General features: G+C 40.6%; 1 protein-coding gene across 1 annotated transcript; it reads right to left on the bottom strand.

Annotated features, from left to right (window-relative positions):
• Positions 1–9,179: 9,179 nt before the first annotated feature.
• On the bottom strand, positions 9,180–20,783 carry nell3 (NELL (neural EGFL like) family member 3). The gene is made up of 5 exons (XM_041813688.1): positions 19,506–20,783; positions 18,690–19,356; positions 13,914–14,473; positions 13,393–13,459; positions 9,180–11,456 (listed from the first exon to the last, which is right to left on the bottom strand). Exons 2-5 carry the CDS (start codon positions 19,327–19,329, stop codon positions 9,925–9,927), a joined length of 2,799 nt encoding a protein of 932 aa, XP_041669622.1. The 5' UTR covers positions 19,330–19,356; positions 19,506–20,783; the 3' UTR covers positions 9,180–9,924.
• Between the last annotated feature and the right edge of the window lie 643 nt (positions 20,784–21,426).

Here is a 21,426-nt window from a genome sequence, read left to right as displayed (position 1 = left end):
AGATTAGTTGAATGTCTGACAGCTTCTATTTAAGGGATTTCTACAAAGTGAAGTAGGCTACAAGATCTCAGAAAGAAACACATCATGCCACCATCCAAAGAAACTCAAGAACTAATGAGAAACAAAGTGACTGAAATCTATCAGTCTGGAAAAGGTTACAAAGACATTTCTAAGGCTTTGGGACTCCAGAGAACCACGGTCAGAGCCATTATCCACAAATGGAGAAAACTGGGAACAGTGGTGAACCTTCCCGGGAGTGGTCGGCCCCAAGAGTGACCCCAAGGGTGCAACGACCACTCATCCAGGAGGTCACAGAAGAACCCAGAACCACATCCAAAGACCTGCAGGCCTCACCGACTCAGTTAAGGTCAGAGTTCACGACTCAACCATCAGAAAGACAGTGGGCAACAATGGCATCATGGGAGAGTTCCAAGGCCAAAACCACGGCTGACAAAAGAGAACACAAAGGCTCGTCTCACATTTGACTACAAACATCCTGATGATCCCCAAGACTTCTGGGAAAATATTCTGTGAACTGACCAGACAGAAGTAGAACTTTCTGGAAGGTGTGTGTCCCGTTACATCTGGAGTAAAAATAACACAGCATTTAATAAGAACAACATCATTCCAACAGTCAAACATGGTGGTGGCAGTGTGATGGTCTGGACCAGGACCTGGACCACTTGCTGTGACTGATGGAACCATGAATCCTGCTGTCTACCAGAAAATCCTGAAGGCCAACGTCCGGCCATCAGTTCATGACCTCAAGATCAAGCTCTCTTGGGTTATACAGCAGGACAACGACCCGAAACACACCAGCAAGTCCACCTCTGGATGGATCAGAATGAACTCAGTTAAGGTTTTAGAGTGGCCCAGTCAGGGTCTGGACTTAAATCCAGCTGAGATGCTGTGGTGTGACCTTAAACGGGCAGGTCACGCTGGAAAACCCTCCAATATGGCTGAGTTACAACAATTCTGTGAAGAAGGGTGGGACAACATTCCTCCACAGCGATGAGAAAGACTCATCAGCAGTTATCACAAACGCTTGATTTCAGTTATTGCTGCCAAGGATGGAACAACCAGGTATCAGGTTCAGGGGGAGATTACTTTTCACACAGGGTTTGTGAAATATAAAAATTGGTTTGATGATCTGAAACATTTAAGTGGGATAAATATGCAAAAAACTCAGGAATCAGAAAGAGGGAAAACACTTTTTCATGGCACTATATATGTATGTATATATATATATATATGTATATATATATATATTTATATATATTAGTGCTGTCAAACGATTAAAATTTCTTATCAGATTAATCACAGGGTTGCTAAATATCATTCATTTTTAATCTATATTAATTGCGTTTCATTTTGCATGAGCAAACAGACTGAAGAAAGAAGGGAATATATATTCCAGGGATATTCAGTTACAAATTCATCTGGGTCAAATTTTTAAATCAAGAAACATAGCTGGGCCAGACGTGTTTGGCGCCCAGTGAGCAGCTGCTAATGTCAAATTTCAAAACAATACAGATCAATTTGATAAAAATATTCACTTATATTCATAGCCTCCCTTTTAAATTTGGCAACATGACAAAAGCACATCAAAAAGTACATAAAAACACAACAGAGCTGAATTTGAACATAACCTGCAGCAGTAGAGTGTCTTTCACCTGAATAAAAATAAATAGAATGAAAAAAAAACAAAAATGTTTTCAAATTTCCCATCGAGACGCTGTTCAGCGTCTTCCATATGGAGTTGGTTGGTCACTACCGGATCAACGGCCCATTTGCGCATGCTGGACGTAAACCCTACTGGACAAACTGCGTTGGCAGAGACGTTTCAGGGACAACACTACCCCGACAAGGTAAATGCTATGCTCCACACTGAAGTAACGGCTAACGCAGTAAACTAACAGTGAATGCACCGTAGCGCTCTTTGGCGCTCTGCAGTTAGCATAAAAGAACATGATCAAACCTTTTTGGGTAGAAAAGCTTCCAGTTTCTGGCCACATGATGAACAAACTCTGCTTTTAGCTCTGGTCCCCATGCTAGCTCTATACTGCTACACCTAGCTTAAAAAGCTAACTCTCTGTAGGCAGACACTACAGTTCATCTTTTATCAGTAAACACCTTCTTCCTTCTGTCCAACTGCTGTTAGCTCTGCCATCCACTCTGACCTGCATAACTAGCTCAACAGCAGCCTTAGCCTCCAAAAGCTCCTCAGCTAGCCTTTGGCCTGCATTTGATGGTAGACTTCTTACATAACGTGCTGTTAAGAGGTTTTCGATGGCAAAGCCCCCAGATGTTGTAAATTGTGTTTCAAAGAAAGAATCTGTCAGCGGTACAACAAAAACAGAGGTAAATGAAGCTAGCTAAAAGGCTAAGAGGCTAACTTTAGAAGTATGCTGAGCTAAGCGGAACTACACAGACGGGTCTGACAACACGGCTTTGTCGCTACACGAGAGCCCTCAAACATCGAATCAAAGTCAGTCTGAAAAGCTCCTTTAATCAGTGTTTCTATATGGATGGTTCAAAGTTTCCAACACATCCACAGCCGCCTCTCCGCTCTGCTTTTTTCTTGTTTCCTGTTCTGTTTCTGTCCCAGTTTCCCTCTGATGTCTCTGAAACTCTTAAAGTGCTGTGGCTCTTATTTGATCTACTGCGTCAGACATCTGGAGCGCCGCTCCACTCAAACACCTGTTTTCAATTCAGCCCACCGACAGAAACATTCGATTGTTCACAACCAGACTGGTTTCTTCTCTCCCTCCTGTTGAGTCACAGATTTGTTACGTTTAATCCAAGAACAGCTCTCCTATAGGCGATAGATGGACCAATCATTTCAACATGACTGATAGGAAAATAAAGTGGATGATTTTTCCAGTGTCATGTCTGCAGTTTTGACACCTCGGCTGCTGAATGAGGTTATGTTGCTTTAAAGGCTCAGTTTATTTGAGATCAGAGGTTAAAAATGATGGATTACGGCTTTCAGCAGAAATGCATTCATTGCAAGGTAATTAAGGTGCATAATTATTGCTTCAAGTCTTTTAAAATTGTACGAGTTGTGTTTTTATTGTCCTGTTAGCACACTGTGGATAATCTGCTGCACTGTCTCCCTGCAGCAGTCTAAACCAGGGGTTCTAAACCTTGGGGTCGGGACCCCATTGGGGGTCGCGAGACACTGAGAGGGGGTCTCCAGATGCCTTAAAGAAACTAAAATTATATTTTTTTAATGTCACTGTTGCCACTTAAATGGGTTAAAATTTGGCAAAATTGGTGTTATCACTTTTTCCCACCAATTTTGGCACATTTTTGCCACTCAAAACCCATTTTTGTCCATTTTAAACCCTTTCCACCATTTTTTTTTTTTGTCTGTTTTTACACCTTCTAAACCAAATCTTGCCACTTTCTGTCTATTGTTGGCTCTGTTGACCCATTATTGCCACTATTAACCCCTCTTTAACACTTTTTATGCCCTTTTTAACCACATTTCACTATTTGATATGACTGTTTTTGCCAGTGTAACCCATTTCAGCCAATTCCTGCCTCAGTTAACCCTTCTGTGCCAGTTTATAGCAATTTTTCATCCTACTTAATCAAATTTCCACCAATTTTTTGCCACTTTAAAGCCATTTCAGCCACTTTTAATCCTCTTTTACTACTTTATATGCCCATTTTTGCAATTTTTTGGTGCTTTTCCCCCACTTTTATTTTTGTCAACATCTAACTAATTTTTGCTACTTTTAAAATCCAATTTCACCTCCTTATCCACCACTTTTTGCCATTATTATCCCATTTTAATTCTGTTTTTAAGAAAAGAGATTTATATTTTTAGGAGGACTACTTACTACACAAATGGGAAAAAAGATGTTTCTTTAATAAGAGTGGTTAAATATAAAATATAGATACCACAGCTTAACTTTACTATGGACCATGATTTTGCTGACCCCCAGTTTGGCTGGGCCCCAGAAAGCTCTCCCCTTTATCCCCCCTTATGGGCGGCCCTGTCTGCACTGCACATGCTCATGGCTGTGTTTAGCACCTTCAGGCACAGTGGGGGTCCCCGGTCTCTGGCACCTTTATTTTGGGGGTTGCGGGCTGAAAAGGTTGAGAAGCCCTGGTCTAAACTAAGTCCACCATTGCTCCTTAATGATTCATTTCACTTTAAAAACTCACAGACAGCCCAGAGGACTGGTCCAAACTCATGCACCCTGTGTTATCAAACATTTACCTTTTTACTGTCCCTTCATTTATTTACAACCCAGAACAAGTTTCTTATTTTCTTTCAAAATAAAAGCAGGTGTGTATCTGAACAGGAAGTCAATCAGCCTCAGTTTAAGACAGTACCGTGAAGCTGTGGCCCTACTAGACATTTAGGATTTGAGTGGAGGTGTGCCGCCCAGTTCCACCAGCCTCCATTGCTCCCTTTTTATTGGTTTGTTTGCAAATGACTCACACATCATTGTAGGATTTATAACAGTTACTCAGGAAGACCAGTTTTAACCGCTTTTCTCCTTCATTGTGGAAATTCATCGATGAAACTACAACAGCGGTCCACTGTTTTGTAAACAGAGTGAAGATTTTCTAAATCCTAAATTCAAAACAGAAAACAACAGAGGTATGCACTGAGCAGCACATTTCTACTGGTCGTTTTTAGCTGTTATTTAGGTAGAGCGCCCCCCAGCTGCAGGATTACAGACTGTGCATTTAAGAGGAATGAGTAACATTGGAAATGACACTTTTAACCCTTTATTTGATGGAAATAAAAGCTGTTCTCTCCACCATGAAACCAATGTAACATGAGGTGAAACGATGTGGCTGTATGGATGAATACATTAGCTCTCATTACATATAGTGTTAAACTAAAGCATTTCATTGTTATGGATTAAAACAGAGTCTATCAGATACGGTTTACCTTCCTTGGAATAAAAAAGCAAAGCACCATAGCTTCCTTCTAACAGTTTCACATTAGTCTGACAAAATAAACGTTCATGTTGTTTGGTGTTCAACGATACTTCATGCTCTGAGGAGTCATGTGCAGGGAGTCCAAGCACAGAAAAACAAAATCACTGAACATAATGAAGGGAAAATCAAGCCGAAGAATTTCAGCCGTGGCTTTGCTGCCAAGTCTGTGAAACACTTAATTGTGCCTAATTGTTTAGAGGACAGAGCACACACAGAGGCAATTAGGCCCTATATGCATGAGCAGCTCTGCAGGAAAATAACATTTAAGCAGGAGAATAACAAAGCGTGATGTTTGCACACTGTAGAAAACTATGTTCAACTGCATGTGAGCAAATAAATGTGACAGAGACTATGAACCAAAGTGTGAATATAAACACTGTTTAATGATTGATACTCTTCTCTGCGTCTGTCAAACGTGCTCTCTACGGTGTAAACGTCCTGTTTATAAAACTCAAATACCCTTAAATATATCTGCATATTAGTAACTTTGTTGCATTTGTGTTTGGTGCTTTCCTGAAAAGCTTCCCAGATTTCTGTGGGAATAGTCATTTTTTAAAATGCTCATTTTAATCTTTATATAATAGTATAGGATCAGTGAAGAATAAACAAAACCATTAACTGTTTAAACTTTAGATAAATCCAGTTTTTGTTAATATCTTTTTATAAAACTTGAATTCACTTTAATTACAGGTAAAGCCAGCCACAGGATGGAGAGAAAGAAAAGCCATGAAAGAAGACACAGAGTCCTGTATTTAAAGACAGGAGGACCAATGAAGAGGTGCTGGGTTCACAGACAGTTTATCTATTGGATCTAAGGATCCAAACCTGCTCTTGAATTGTAATATGAACCACAGGCAGCCAGAGCTCCTGTTCTTAGGACAGTCTATTGAATAACTAGCCAAAATGGCCATCTCTGCCCTGGGCGCGTTGAATGTGAGATGCTGCTTTAACTACATAAAGTTGAATTCTTAAGAAGAGTGAGAATGAATATAGTGTTGGTCAACAAATGTTCTTCAACTTGTAGATCACAGGTGTCAAACTCAAGGCCCTGGGGCCAAATCTGGCCCGTGGAACAATAATATCCGGCCCACAAGATCATATTTGTATTCTAACTGTCCCACCAGTCTGAGGTCTGAGATCTCCTCCAGTATAAAAATGTAAACTTCAATTTGATGATTTAAAATTTCCTTGTTAAGCCATAAAAATCTGAAAAATAAAAGAGTAAGAAAGATTTCAGAAAAAGTCAAGAATTTGGGGAAATACATTAATTTGTGTTTTTATTTCATATTTTCAATTTTGCATCTCAAGATTATGACTCAAACTTATGATTTTGACTTTTCATTTCATACTTTGACCTTTTCATCTCATAATTTGGACTTTATATATCACATCATATTTTGACCTGTTACACACATTTTAGATTTGTCATATTTTAAACTTTTTAAGTCATCATTTTAAATTCTAGCTCACATTTTTGACATTTTCCACTCCTAATTTTTGCTTTTCAATCCCATATTTTGACCTGTCAGACTCACAATTTAAAATTTTAAGTCATATTTTGACATAAAACTCATGATTTTAAATTTGATCTCATATTTTGACCTTTCAAATGTATGATTTCAACTTTCTTATATATTTGCTCTTTAAAAATATATATTTTTATTTTTAATATTGTGTTCTAATCTTTTGAACTAATAAGTTGGAATTTTGATTTTGATTTGAGCCTTTAAACTTATTATTTTTACTTTTTTGAATTTCTAAATGATTTATCATCAGTGCTGTTTTTTTTTTCTTCATATTTTTTTCACTAGTGTCAAAAGTTTATGACAACAAACTCAAAAACAAACATGGCGGTGTGGAGGAGGTATTGATAATGTAAAATTTTCTAAACAGAATCAGATTAAACTTTCAGGTTGGTAAGGGTTAAGATAAAGGCTAGGATAACAAAACTCCAAAATCAAATCCTGACTTGCAAAACATTTTATAAAGCCAAGTCAGCACTCTGCTGGAAAAAGTTAATCCTCCATGAAAATAATCTAGTGTAGCAAAGGTAGCTTACACGGCTCTGTTAGCTGTATAAGCTAGATAGACAAACAAGCTATGCAGCTAGCGTAGCGAGAGCTAAAACTCACAAAGCTCATGGATATCAAAGCTAATGAATCTACGATGCTAAAATTAGCTATACATAGCTTACATAAACTTTAGCTAGATGCTCACATTGCTAAAGCTAAAATAGCTGTAATGGCTTACATAGTAACTTCACTACATAGCTAGCATAGCTATGTTAGTTGTGGCTAAAGCTAACTAAGCTAAAGTGAGCCACAGTTAGCATATCTACTGCTAAAACTGGTCCCAACATTTTCTTAGTTTTATTTATGAAATGTGGTTATTTCATGAATGTAACTGACAGACTTGTTTATGAATAAAGCTGAATAAAAAAAATAATCTAAAAGAGGAAATGCATTACACCACGAGTTACGGCACGTCTGTGCTGGTAAAGGTGGCGTCTCACACTAAGAGTCTGGGAGAGAGGCTGTCTGAGATCTGCTGTCTGCAGCCAGACTTTACTGAACAATGCTCACACTTCTTACCATCTCAGTCTTTGTGATGAACTGGATAACCATTATGGGAGAGTTCTGCACTGTATGTCAGAGTTTGCTATGTAATTCAGGTACCGTAAAATACCAAATAACAGCTGGGTTCCCTTTAACCACCGGGTGTAGCAGCACATTTTGATAAATACCCGCCGGTTCCAAATAAACACCTGGCGTTATTTATCTAAAGCTCGGTTATGTCACTTTTGATGAGAACCATAAAGAATAAACTGTCAACTCCCCTCCATTCCTGTTCTTCTCTGTGTTTGACTCATGGTTTGACTGTTTGAGCTCCGTAGCTCCGCCCCTCTCCTTACGTACCTCCTTGTGGATGAGAATGTCCGCTGAATTTAAATACTGACTGTGGCAAAGCGCGTGGAGTGATTCTGCTCTGCTTTTCCACTGAAATCAACGGCCCAATCACAGGCAAGAAAACACTTCATCTCATCATGAACAAATTCTACGCAGGATCGAACACCGCCGTAACGCCGCCATCGAATCAACTCCTCACTGAGCTGAGATACGGAAGCTACAGCGGCCAATAGGAACGCTCCCTCTGACCTGAGCCTGATTGGCTGTGGGTACTAGCCTCCTCATTGGCTGGGGCACCCCTGCCCCTTGCTGGTTTTCTCAAGTGAGATAGCAGCGAAAAAATAAAAAGTACAAGATTAACTTTATACTGTCGTCAAATATGCTGAAGACCACTCGGGATTATAACTAGTATAACTACGGTAAAAAAATGTAAAGGTGATATTCATTCTGGTGTAAATAAATAGTGGTGTATATGGTGTATATAAATAGATTAAATTGACCATATCTTTCCATTTTTTGCTGAGCAAGATTTTTGTGAGAAAGGAATTAAACACCTGTCCCAAATAAACACCCCAGCTATTATTTGGTATTTTACGGTAGGTAAAGGTTTGAAGTAGTTTTCTTTCTCGCGACATTCTGGCTCTTAAGTACTATTAGGGCAACAGGAAGAGAAAAAAAAAAAAAAAAATTATTATTATTATTTTATTTTTTACATTACGAGAACAAAGTCATAATATAACTAGAATAAAGTCGTAATATTATGAGAAAAAAAATTGTAATTTACGATAATTAAGTCGTAATATTACGAGAAAAAAATATTACAAGAAAGACAGTCTGCCGGGGCGCCGCCTCCGTTAAAATGAGCAATATTGAGCTTTTTGTGAAGCTATACTTTAGTATCGGTTTCGCAAATGAGGAAATACTTCATCTTTTGGCACATCAGCATCAAATTATTATCAGAATCAGGACAATACTCCGTCGTAGATCCGCGGCACCAATTTTTGTAATATTACAACTTATTTCTTGTAATATTACGACTTTTATCTCATAATATTATTACTTTATTTTTGTAATATTACGACTTTTCTTGTAATATTATGACTTTTTTTTGTAATATTACAACTTTTATCTCGTAATATTACGACTTTTATCTTGTAATATAAAGACTTTTTTCTCGCAATATTACAACTTTTTTTACGGAATATTATGACTTAATTCTCGTAATATTACGACTTTTTTTCTCGTAATATAACTTTTTTCTTGTAATATTACGACTTTTATCTCGTAATATTACGACGTTATTCTCGTAATATCAACTTTTTTTTTTATGCTTTTATTTTTTTTTCTTCGTGTGGCCCTAATACTCCGTCGTACTTAAGCCCTCAAACAAATGGGTTAAGTTTTTCACGCCTGTTTTTTCTAAGACAAAATGCTGTGATAACTTAAAAAAAAAGGCTGACAGATGAATGTTGGAGCTTTTAAGCAAAGCCAGGTTAACTCTTCCCTCATGCTCTCCTTCTGTATGCTAAGCTAAGCTAACCATGTGAGTGAATTTTATCTTATTCCCTCTTTACCAAAAAGCAAAGCACAAGTCTCCCAAAAGGACAAACAGTCATTTTAAATGAGTAATGATACATACAGTACTAAATATATTATATGACTCATACACGTATGCAAAGGTAGGCATGCTGGTGTGTTTGCACACACAAATATAAAATATAGCACCACTTTACATGTTCATTCACACATTCATATTTAAAGTAATGACACAAACACACATTCACACACTCTTTCCATAAAATTGGTCACTGCTCAACCAGCCGAAGTACTTCAGTACTTACAGGAAGTGAATCATAAAGAGATTTACATTAAAAGTCTAACAATACAATGACAAAATGTGTTTAAAAGATGAATTAAAGTGTTTCTTATCATCTGGTTTCCTTCCTTAGTTTGGTAAATTGTTGAATTTGCTCTGCAATTCAATATTGTGCAAAAGTGTCTTTTTTTCTGTTATTTTTTACAAAGTTTATAATCACTGTCAAAGGCTCCTGGGTCACACTGCAACCCAGAGGATTGAAATGTTAGTGCCGCCCTCGTGTGTTATCTGGTTGACTCGTCCTCGGATGCAGTCCAGAGTCGCAAAGACGGCTGTACCATTCTGGACAGGGAAAGAGGCCCTCAGCCCGATACTGGCCCACTGGCTCCCTTCAGGCATATGTCCAGACACCTGCTGAGCCACAGGACCTGCCTGCCCACCCTGACCCTCCACCTGCTGCAAGGTGAGCTTTACAACATTGCAAGAGTGTATCAGCTTCAGGTTAAGGGCGATATTCGCCTCCCCTTTCTCATGGAATATAAAGCTCTTCCGGCTGTTCGGTTCTCCTGAGCGCGCTAAATGAACCTGTGGGGTATCTGGGCTGATCTGGTGGAAAAACAGCGGTTTATTCCTCACTGCTCCAGAGGGCAGACCTGTCTTGGACACAGTGGCGCTCAAGGCTGATGACACAGCTGAAGGGATCCAGATCAGACTCAGAATACTGATCCCAGTGTTGTCTCCAAAGTAGCGGATGTTGCACTGGGATGGAGACTGGATCTCAAAGCTTAGAGTGTCCTCGCTGTTCACGCTGACAGCACCAGAGAGGGTGATGGAAGTATCCCTGTAGTGGACGCCCGTTTTGAAGGCTTGCATCGCCTCCTGTCCAGTTCCGTTATGATTAGTATAAGCGATCAGGGAGAAACCCTCCCGAACACAGGTGTGGCCCATAGAGTACAGCGCCTGTTGGAGGACAAACTTGACAACACCACTTTCTGTGAAGCGAACGCCGCGGTTATCATGGGTTAAAATGATCATATATGGGTCAGACACTGATGTCATACGGAGAGTTGGGCGGTAGCTTGTTTGGTAGTGTGTCAACAGGGACATTTGAGCCGTCATGGCCACAGCTCCGGTATCATGAGACAACCAGAGCAGGCTGAAAGAGGGAGTGCTGATATCATAGACTTGAATATCCTTGCTCTGGTTGCAGTGTTGATTGGGACTCCTCAGCTGCAATGTGAAAGTATGATTTGGCTCAACCTCCACTCCACTGCTCACGCTCACACCCTGGAAGTATTTCCCATCCGGCTGCTCGATTCGAACTCCACTGAGGTCCTCACCCTCCTCCTCCTGGCTCCCGTTGAGCCTCATCCCCACCTGAAGGAAGTTCCTGCAGTTGTGCTTGATAGCAAAATTATGATCCAACCAAACCAAGCCGTGCTGCAGGAACCTCACCTGTCCCGCCTCGTTGGACAACAGATCGCTGATCTCCTTGCCGCGGATGTTGAGTTGTAGTCCTGGGAAGATGTGGGTGCCAGGGGTATGGGCATGGGGGATTGAAACGCTGGCCGCCCAGGACTGGGAGAGTCGACTCTCTGATGGCTGACCACAGACGGCGTCGCTGATAGCTGTACAGGAAACACTGACAGGCTCTCCGTCACAGTCAGAACAGGCCTGGCACTCCTGCAGCTCATGGTTGTAGAAGTAGTCATGACCACACAAGCCCAATACTGCTTCCCTTTCAGAAGCTCCCAGACACCTGAATCCTCCTATGAAAAACATAAAGAATACAAAAACCAAGGATTAAAAGCAGAGTTAATAAAGGTAAGGTATGCAGTTTTGGAAAAAAAAGATGTCAAGTACAATTCAGACTGGGTGCATGGTAGCTGCGTCTTCACAGTGACATAGCTCCATATTCATTTTGGTGTGCATGTTAATAAACCAAGGCTTTCAGACTCCCTGCACGGGCGCTGTGTTGAATGCAGAGAATCCAGACAATAGAACTTTTTTTATCGCTACACACCTGTGTCACTCGGCCAAAATAAACAGAAAATAGAAAACAAAGGGCCGCATTAACTTTGCTTTAGCAGAGATGTGTAGACAACAGTGGAACAGATTTGCAATGTCTTTCCTGATGACTGTGATTGGAAAAATATCTCAGGCAAGATAAACAGAGTCTGAATACACTTCCAGTATGTGCTGTTCAAAGTAAAAGCCCAGTCTAAGGACACCAACTGGGCTAAATTGACTAACATCGAAACACTGTATTTTTACTCCGTTCTTATGCATACCCCAGCTCTGCAAGGTTGCAAAAGAATCAGCCCTTTTCTAGACCTGCCATGCATTGTCTTTTTGATTGAGGTCTGGGCTTTGACTCGGCCACTCAAGAACATTCACTTTACTGTCTTTAAACCATTTCTGTGTAGCTTTCTCTATATGCTTTAGGTCATTGGTTCCCAACCTGGGGTCCTGGAACCCCAAAGGGGGGGCGCCAAAGATCTTGGGGGGGGGCGAGTCTTTGTCTGCTCTGAGGCTGCCAAAATTAGATTTGCAAATGTTGACTAAAACCATGATAGAGCAGTTAAAAGTAGTTTATACAAAGTTCTTTAGATAAGGAAAGCATGCATAGGCCTTTTTGAGGGTTTTTCTTCTCTCTCTCTTCAAGGAAAAATGGTTGGCAAACACTGCTTTAGGTCATTGTCTTGCTGGAAAATAAATCTTCTCCCTAGTCATAGATCTCTTTCAGACTGGGCCAGCTGCTGAGAAGCATCCCCACAGCATGATGCTGCCATCATGCTGTGGGGATGTTGTGTTTGTGGTGATGTCAGTGTTTGGCGTCTTGTCTGATGGTCTCAAAGCTCCATTCTGGTCTCATCAGACCAAAGACCTTTCTTCCTCTTGACCATGGAGTCTCCCACAGTCCTTCTGGTGAACTCTAGTCCAGATTGAATCTGAGTTTTCTTCAACAGTGTCTTTCTCTTTGCCACTCTCCCATAAAGCTCTGACTGGTGAAGAACCCGGCCAACAGTTGTTGTCTGCAGAGTCTCTCCATCTCAGCTGCTGAAGCTTGGAACTCCTTCAGAGTAGTCATAGGTGTCTTGGTGTCCTCTCTCACTAGTCTCCTTGCACGCTCACTCAATTTGTGAGGACGGTCCTATCTAGGCAGATTTATACATGTGACATATTCCTTCATTTCTTCATGATGGATTTAACTGAACTCTCAGAGACTTTCTGTCTCCATCCCCTATCTTGTAATTTTTAATAACTTTTTTTCTGAGTTGCTTGTAGTGTTCTTTTGTCTTCATGGTGCAATGGTAGCCATGATTACTGATTAACCAGTGGCTGGACCTTCCAGAGGTGTCTTTACACTACATCCACATGAGACACATTCACTGCACTCACATGATCCTCATTTCTTTAATTGTGAGACTACTAGCACCAACTGGAAACACGTACGTTGAATTAGCTCAGTTACTTTAAAGGGGTCAAATATTTATGAATTTACATATTTTACATGATATAATCTTATTTCATTGATATCATTTAGTAGAAATCTGCTTTGACTTTGACATTAAAGAGGATTTTTGTTTGTCAAAAGGCCAAATTACATCGACCATGATTGATTTATTAAATCAGCAAAAAGGTAAAACATCCAAGGGGGCGAATCCTTTTTTTTAGGCACTGTAGGTAATGATCTAAACTCACCTGGAGTATTGAGGCACTTTACTCGCTCACCACAGACATTTGGTAGTTCAAGGCATTCATCTCTGTCCTGCAATTCAAACAAATATATAATACCATCATTAATACATTTTCAATAATAAAAAAAACAATGTCCAAGTCATTTTGACTGAAAGCAGATGCTAATGTGAGTTTTTGTGATATTTGTGCATCCTGAATCAACTAAAAAAATGTAAATAAAACAGAAATCTACGTTTTGCTGTAAATTTGCAGTCTTTTCAAGCATGAGTCATGTTGGCCCAAGAGTGAATATTTTCACTCCAAAGCAGGCATAATGTTTATCTATTTCTGTCATATAGTTGAAAACCACTGACTAATACAATCACTAAAACTGTCAACTAAAATCATGCATGCTCTGGTTTGCAGTGAATTCGTTTTCCCACCACATAGATGAAGTACAGAGAGAGTTATAAGTCGTATCATCAAGGAAACAGTGGGATATTTTGAATTCAAGTATACAGATAGCAGAGTTTTAAGGTTAGTACCTGACACATCCTGTCTGCAGTTGGAGAGCACTGTGAGATCAAAAAGAAACCCGGTGGACACATGGTGCACTTCTCACACTGAGGCGGGTCCCTCTGAAAATCACAGAACTCCTCGTGCCCACAGGCTGTCGGACATCCCAGCAGAGGCTGAGGGAAATGAGCCTCTCCTACTACATCCATCACCTTTGCATCCATATCCATTTTGTGCACAGCGTAGGACTTCTGCAGGTGGCTGCGAGCTTGGCTCTGCAGACCTGCCAGGTGACTCTCGAAGTAGCTCTGCAGCTCGCCCTGCAGACCCTGGAAGGAGACCTGCTTAATGGTGTCTGAGAGGAGGCCGTACTGCGCCTTCACCACATCCATCTGCTCATACATTTGCTTCTGCTGCTCGAGGATCTGCCTCTGCTGGGACAGTAGCGCCTCCTGTTGGTCAGCCAGCTTCTGCTGCAGCTCCTTGATGATGACCTGCTGTGCTCGCATGGCCTCGACCAGTTTCTCCTGGCCTTTGGCCAGCTGGAGGTGCAAGATGAGGGCGTCTTCTGAGGGAACTTCATTCTCACCTACAAGTCAGAGAATGCAAAGAGGAAGACTGGATGAGGAGGTTGTATGAGTTCATCAAAACAGATACCAGTATCAAAACTGTATGCTGGGATCTTATTCTACTTAATTCTTTTAACAGACCAGAGTGTTTTCTTTCTTTTTTTTTTTTTTCTTGTTTTTTACCCGACAGTTTCGACTGCTCATTTGCAGTCTTCCTCAGAGTGGTCACGTGATGTTGCTGTGACATGTCTTGTCAGCTGATTTATACAGGTTTTGGCGCTGTCTTCCTACCAGCAGGGGCAGGACAACAGCGCCATCTCAAATAAAACAAACAAACAAAAAAACACTCTGGTCTGTTAAAAGAATGAAGTAGAATAAGATACTAGTGGACCAAATGAACCTCATCGGACTGTTTGCTGGGATATAATACAGTACAACACCAAACAAAGCACCATCAGAGCATTTCAGTGACAGCATTTGGCACCCACTGGATGTGATGGGGGCCAAAGTAAAAACAAAAATGTAGCCCTACTTAGAAAAATTGTTTGAACCGGCAAAAAGCAACTAAATAGCTCATTTGACTTCATGCAACCTGTTAACGATGGAATAAACTTAAACTTAATTCAGTTGCTTGTTAGCAGTAAAAGTATCTTTTTTAAGTAGGTCCACTATTCTCCTCATGAGCATGGGAGAAATATATTTTCTTGTTATGTTTGATAGCAAACAAGAGCAAAGAGTTAAAATCAGCAGAAGTAAGCTAAATGTTAGACGTACCTGTTGTTCATTTACATATTTTTTTAGACTTTAAGTTGAAACCGCTTAAGAGCTTAACATTAGCATCAGCTTTTGGAATTTCCCCCTGCAGGACTAATAAAGGAATATCTTATCTTATCTAACTTAAGTTCAGTTAAGTGTAGTGCTGAAGCTAGCGCAGGTTTACTTATGCCTGGATTCAAATGAGTTTAAGCTAGCCTGGGTTTAATAAAAGCTAGCTTTGAAATAGATAAAGCTAGCTTGAGGTTTATTGAGGTACTTTTTTAGAAAAGTTAAAACTAGTTTAAGGTTAGTTTAAGACACTTTCACTTGAGTAAAAGATGGCAGAATGTTGTAAACCTGGGTGTGTTTTTTCCAGTTGCATAATTTATTGTATTCTTTTGACTTTATGTGACTTAAACTTTTAAAATGTAAAGCCTGTGGTACCTGTCAGGAGTATTTCGGTTGTTTAAAGGCTAGAACTTCCTCTACTGAGCTAAGCCATACAGTGAAAGCAATCATTCCACATCCACTGAGGTGTTAAAATGCCAAAATTGAAGTCTAGAGAGCAAATTTGTTATTGTGAAGGAAAACAGCATTCAATCATCACCACTTGTCAAACACTGCAGCAGAGGAAGAGATTAAATTAGATTAAAATGATTCAGGACTCTAAATTCTGCAACAGTGTGTGAACACTCAGTGAACCCATTCAACTGGTCAAACCACGGTTCGAGCAGGGAGACTTTCCTTTATGGAGCGACATCAAAGCTCTCTGCATTTTCTGCACAATTGACTCGCAGACATTTTTCCACTTCAGTTACTCTGGTGTCTCTGCAGATATCATTTTGGGCTGAAGGTCAATAAAATCTTACTTTGCATTAAGTCCACAATCCTCTGTTTGGTCATCAGTGCTGGCAAAAGAGGGCTGAATCAATAAAAAGTATTATTCAGCTGGTTAGACGTGCTGTTTTCAACGCAGTAAAGTAATTTCTTAACCTGACTGTGGTCAGACTGTAGAGGGGGCCTGGGCAGGATTTCACAGTGTTATTAAAGCTAAACAGTAGGGCCTGTTTTATCATGTTCATATCAAACATTTGACCTGATGGCATGCTTTTTTATTTGTTTAGATTCTCGGCTGAATTCATTGTTCTTTTAGTATTAAAAGTTTCCACGTTCAGTCCCATCACAAACAATCGCTTATCAAAAAGTGGAGTTTAATGACTTTGATTTGAGCTGAGTTTCAGCTAATTTGAACCTTTGTCAGGAGGATAGTTAGGGATGACTGTCTCACTGCTGGTTGTCACACATGTAACTCACTCAATAGCAGTGTTGGAGTGACACACAGGGGTGTAGCTAGGGATTCTGGGCCACTAGAAAGAATATTACACAGGGCCCCCCTTAACCTAGCCAAGCAACAAATGTTATTTTTACAAATATCTATGCATTTTAATGTATTTTTGAACCTTAATTTCCCCATTTATGAGCACTATTTTCACTATGGTTGAATTAAATTTACTGGTATTATTTTGCAGCACTTGACTACACCATTTGGCCTTTTCTTAGGGAGGAACAGGGCCCCCCAGTGTTGTATCTTACTCTGTTTGATACAAATTTTGGTCTGCTGACAGATTTATTTATTCGCTATTGATTTAATAATGACACAAATCACTAAGAAAAACTGACGCAGCTGTGTCAGTGTCCTTGTGGTGATCCAGCGAGTCAGCATTACGATGTGGACATACAGTGCTTAACAAATGTATTAGACCACCCTAACCCTAACTACAGTCAGGTTTCTGCCACAGCTGCCCTAAATTAACAGCATTGGTAATTACCAAAATCATATTTATGTTTCTGCAATGGTTAATACACCAATATGTAGAAGCTCTTTAACCCAAATGATATTTTTAATGCTAAAATAGAATTATTATTGTTATCCATGAATTTTCAAATTTACTGATTTACAAAAAAACTGAAAAAATAGTAAAGCACATTAATATTTCTTGATTAATATGTCAGATTATAGTTATTTATTGTCATTCCTGAACTGAAAAATGAGTTTTAGTGGTTGAATGTTATGCTTGATTCATTTCTGACTTCTCAGAGAAGCCCAGTGAGCCGGCTCAAATTTGGGTGGATTCAGTTTGAAATTCCTCATTCCTGTTCAAAATGGTAAAACATGGAGAGCTGACTGAAAATGAAAGAGTCCGCATTAAAGCACTTCATGATGCTGGATGGTCTCTGAGACTAATGTGACAGGTGGTCTAATACATTTGTTAAGAACTGTAAATGTTTTTGTGAGAAAAAGGGAAGAAAATAACACCAAAGTGAAATGTTCAAAAGCTTGTGTTATGTTTTCACAGAAAATACTACGGCTGTTTTAATGAGAAATACCGTATTACGCACAGTCTGTGTGTAACTCTGTATGCCTCTGCTCAGTTTGAGCATTAAAGAGCTGTAAAGGATTTCAGGTCTGCTCCTGTTACTGGACTGCAGATTTACAGACTATGGGCTGTGAAGCAGGTTGTAGAACGACGATGGAGTCAAAAGCAGACATTCAGTGTCATACTTGTTTTTAAAACTGACATGTGGAAAAGTAGCTGGAAGGTTTTGATTGATGATTATCAGCATAGTATCAGAATCCACTGCTACTTTTATTTTTTCTCATATATTTGTGTTCATAAAAAGACATTTGCTCATTTTCCATCAGTGCCACCACGGGTATATCTTTCTTTATAAGGCTATTTTACATGAAGCACCTTCTTATCTTTGTTCTTCACTGACTCCAAAAGCTGTCAGTAGCTGTAATCTTTGTTCTCATGGACTCATCATGTATGAGATTCCTCGCACTCGCTGTCTTTGGTCAAAGATGTTTTTGCTCCATCGTCTTGGTCAGAGTTACAGGGTCGTCTTAAACTTGAGGGTTGTGTTAGTTTAGGAGATTTCACAACCAGAGTTAGGGAACATTTGACCAGTGTGTGCACGTGTTTTTCTGCTGAAAGCTGCTGATTAGTCGATTGATGTAACCTTTGTTCTACGTCGTGGTTAATGTCCTATGTGTCAAACTTATGCTGCTGTCTTGGCCAGGACTCCCTTGTAAAAGAAATTTTTGTATCTCAATGGGAATAAATCCTGGTTACATAAATAAACAAATACAAATAAACATGAAAGTGATGATTATTGGATAGATAGTTTTATATTAAGGCTAATTTAGTGTCTCGTGCTTTAAAAAATCTTTTTTCAACCAAACCCCAGAGGTAACTGGACGACCATCTACCTGATGGTTAACTTGGTCTAAATAAAAAATGAAAGGGAGACCCTAGACCTCATGAATGATGCTGGCTGACTCTACTGAGGAATTCATGAAGAGTAAAAACAGGGCCATCCGGCCCCGGTCTCCCCTACAGGAAGGACATGTACAGAAGTTGATTTAGCTTTAGTCTAAACTGCAGCAGCATTCTCTGTAACATGATGAACACAGCAGACCTGGTTTGATGTCACATGTGAGCTGGACTCCCAGAGGCGCACTGCCAAGTTCCGGCGACGGATATCCCAGCTCCGGAAAATCTCCCAGAAACTGCGCGGCTCTGTCGGACAGAAGGAGAGGAGGAAGCTGGCTGGCTGAGGATGAGGAGACGCTCTCCTCTGAAGCGACCACACATCCTTCTCCCACACAGGACTTCAGCCGAGCCTTTGGCCGGATCCTGGGCGGCAGTCTGCACTCGATCCCTCTGCACTCTCGGGTGTCATTAGTGGGCAGAAACTGTTTCCCCGGAGCGACACAGTCTGAATCCGTGCACCCTGCGGGGTAAACTTCGGGCGCTCTCCTGCGCGTGCCGCTGCCGTCGCCGTGCCGCCCGCGCAGAGGCTGCACGGCCGGATACGCGTCCGGCGTAAAGCCCTGGTGCGCATAATGCTGGCCGGTGACGATGTGCCCGGCTCTCCCCTGCGCTGAGGGGGTGAACTGCCGCGGAGGTCTGGAGGATCTGCTCCCGGGACAGTGCGCTCCGGTGCACGGTCTTGGATCGCCGGTTTCCGCGCCGTAGCAGTGCGTCCCGCGGCAAATCTCTGCGGCAGCTTGCAGCGAAACCCAAGATAGCAACAGCACTGGTGATACTAACAGCATTTTGCGTCAAGGTATCTCTCCCTCCTCCTGCAGAAGAAGAAAACATTAGTTAGGGTTTAGACTCGTAAATGTTACACCTGGAAAAATCTCTGAAAAGTCCAACAGTCCAGCCCTGATCGTCCCCTCTGAGACCAAATCAACTTTATCACAACTTAAACTTCATGATCTGCGTTCACCTTCAGCTCCAGGGTCTGATGAGTCCGGATCTCCTGCCTGTCAGAGAGGAATAAAAGCACCAGCCTCATGCATTACTGCTGGCTCCCTCCATGCCTGAACCACTCTGGGCTCCTGCACTCCAGTGTCAGGATGTGGCATTCCTCAGACTTAATTAGCATCAGGTTTCCCCGGCCACAAATTAACCCTTCACGTCCCTGCAGGAAGACCAGGGCGCCTCCAGAGAGATGGAAGATGGCAGAGAGAGGCATTTAGTAAGACCCACAACGTCATAGAAATATCAGAAATGTAGAAATATTCAAACCCAGATCCTTATGAAACCGTTTTTAATGATTGCGTTTCTGATGCTTCAGTTTTCAGCATTGAGTCCCTGAGTTCACTGAAAACACAAACACAACACTCTGAAACACCAACTTTCCTCCAGCCCTGTCAGCTTATCTAAAATGTACCCAACATTATTTTGCACATTTCTACATGGATGAGTTAAAGTGAAACTTTATTGTGAAATAAAATTACTAAGTGGCTGATGCAAACATCCGACTTCTCATATATGTGAATAAAAACAGAATGCACATGAAGAAACCGATAATCCCCCAGTTTAAACAGAACTATTCCATTTACGTCTTTAATCACTTTATAAACGATTCAACAGTCCGGCTGCAGACCGTTCATCTGGGAGGTTTATCAAAACGGAAACACACTAAAACTTTCAAAATAAAATCAGACGGTTCTTCTGTTAGGGTTACAGTTAAGATACCACAAGTTCAGCTAAAGACCTGACCTGTCAAACATTTAATAAAGCTAAAATAACAGTCTGCTAACAAAAATCTGTCCTCCATGAAAACATTCTAGCTACGTAGCTAATGAAACTACTTTGGTAATGGACCTAAGCTTATACAGCAACTACGTTAGCTATGTATCTACCAAATCTACGCAGCTAAATTATCTTTAGCATGTTTGCTAAAGCTCATGTTGCTAAAGCTCAAATTGCTAAAGATAACATAGCTTTAGATAATGTAGCTATGTAGCTATAGCTAGGCTCACACAATGATCTATGTAAGCTAGATAGGCACATTATATATGTAGCTAAATCAGTTTTAGCTACTTTTTGCTAAAGCTCATGTTGCTAAAGCTAATTTAGCTATAGATAACATAGCTATGTAGCTAAAGCTAAGCTCACGAAGCAGCTTTATAAGACAGGCAGGTATGTTATCTATGTAGCTATGTTAGCTTTGGCTATGTTTGCAAAATTTCAAGTTGCTAGAGCTAACTTAGCGACATTGCCTTACATAGTAACATAAATTACATAGCTAGCATAGATATGTTAGCTTTAGCTAACGCTATTGAAGCTAAAGCTAAAGTATTTGGGAGGGCAGGACTTTTAAAGAAATGATCAGAAAGTGATTGGACAAACGTTCTGTCACATTCATGACGGGCCAATCAGAGCAACAAGACAAAATGAGGTCGTAGGCGTGTGCAGTTTCGGTCGTAACCCCACCTGAAGCTGTGTAGTTTATGAATGTTGAAGCTTGTTGGTGGATAAAAGTCAAAACGTATTCTCCACCAAGAGAAGCCTTCAGTGTGGCTCTCTGCTACAGTAGAGAAATGTGGTCCAGCTAAAACTACCGTTATGCTGTTTCTACATCTGAGCTAAATGCTACACCAGAGGCAGGCATTGCTACCGTCTCTCCTAAAATGATGCTGCTTTGTTCGGCCCGTTTCCGGTCCAGGCACAGTGGTTTCAGATTGGAGCTTTGCAAGATAGATCTGCCTGATGACAGACATGAAATCTGGACAATCCATCTGCTTTGCAAGGTAACAGATTTCCATTGGTTTGACCTGCTGTATGAAGCTCTTATCAGATATGCTTTCTTTATTCTCTACAAATTATCTATGCCCTGCAAGTATTTGGCTGTGTGCATC

The sequence above is a fragment of the Cheilinus undulatus genome, linkage group 19 (genome assembly GCF_018320785.1).
Source record: "Cheilinus undulatus linkage group 19, ASM1832078v1, whole genome shotgun sequence".
NCBI lineage: Eukaryota > Metazoa > Chordata > Actinopteri > Labriformes > Labridae > Cheilinus > Cheilinus undulatus.
The sequence above is the reverse complement of the archived record's forward strand: the minus strand, read 5'-3'. Positions and strand labels throughout refer to the sequence as shown.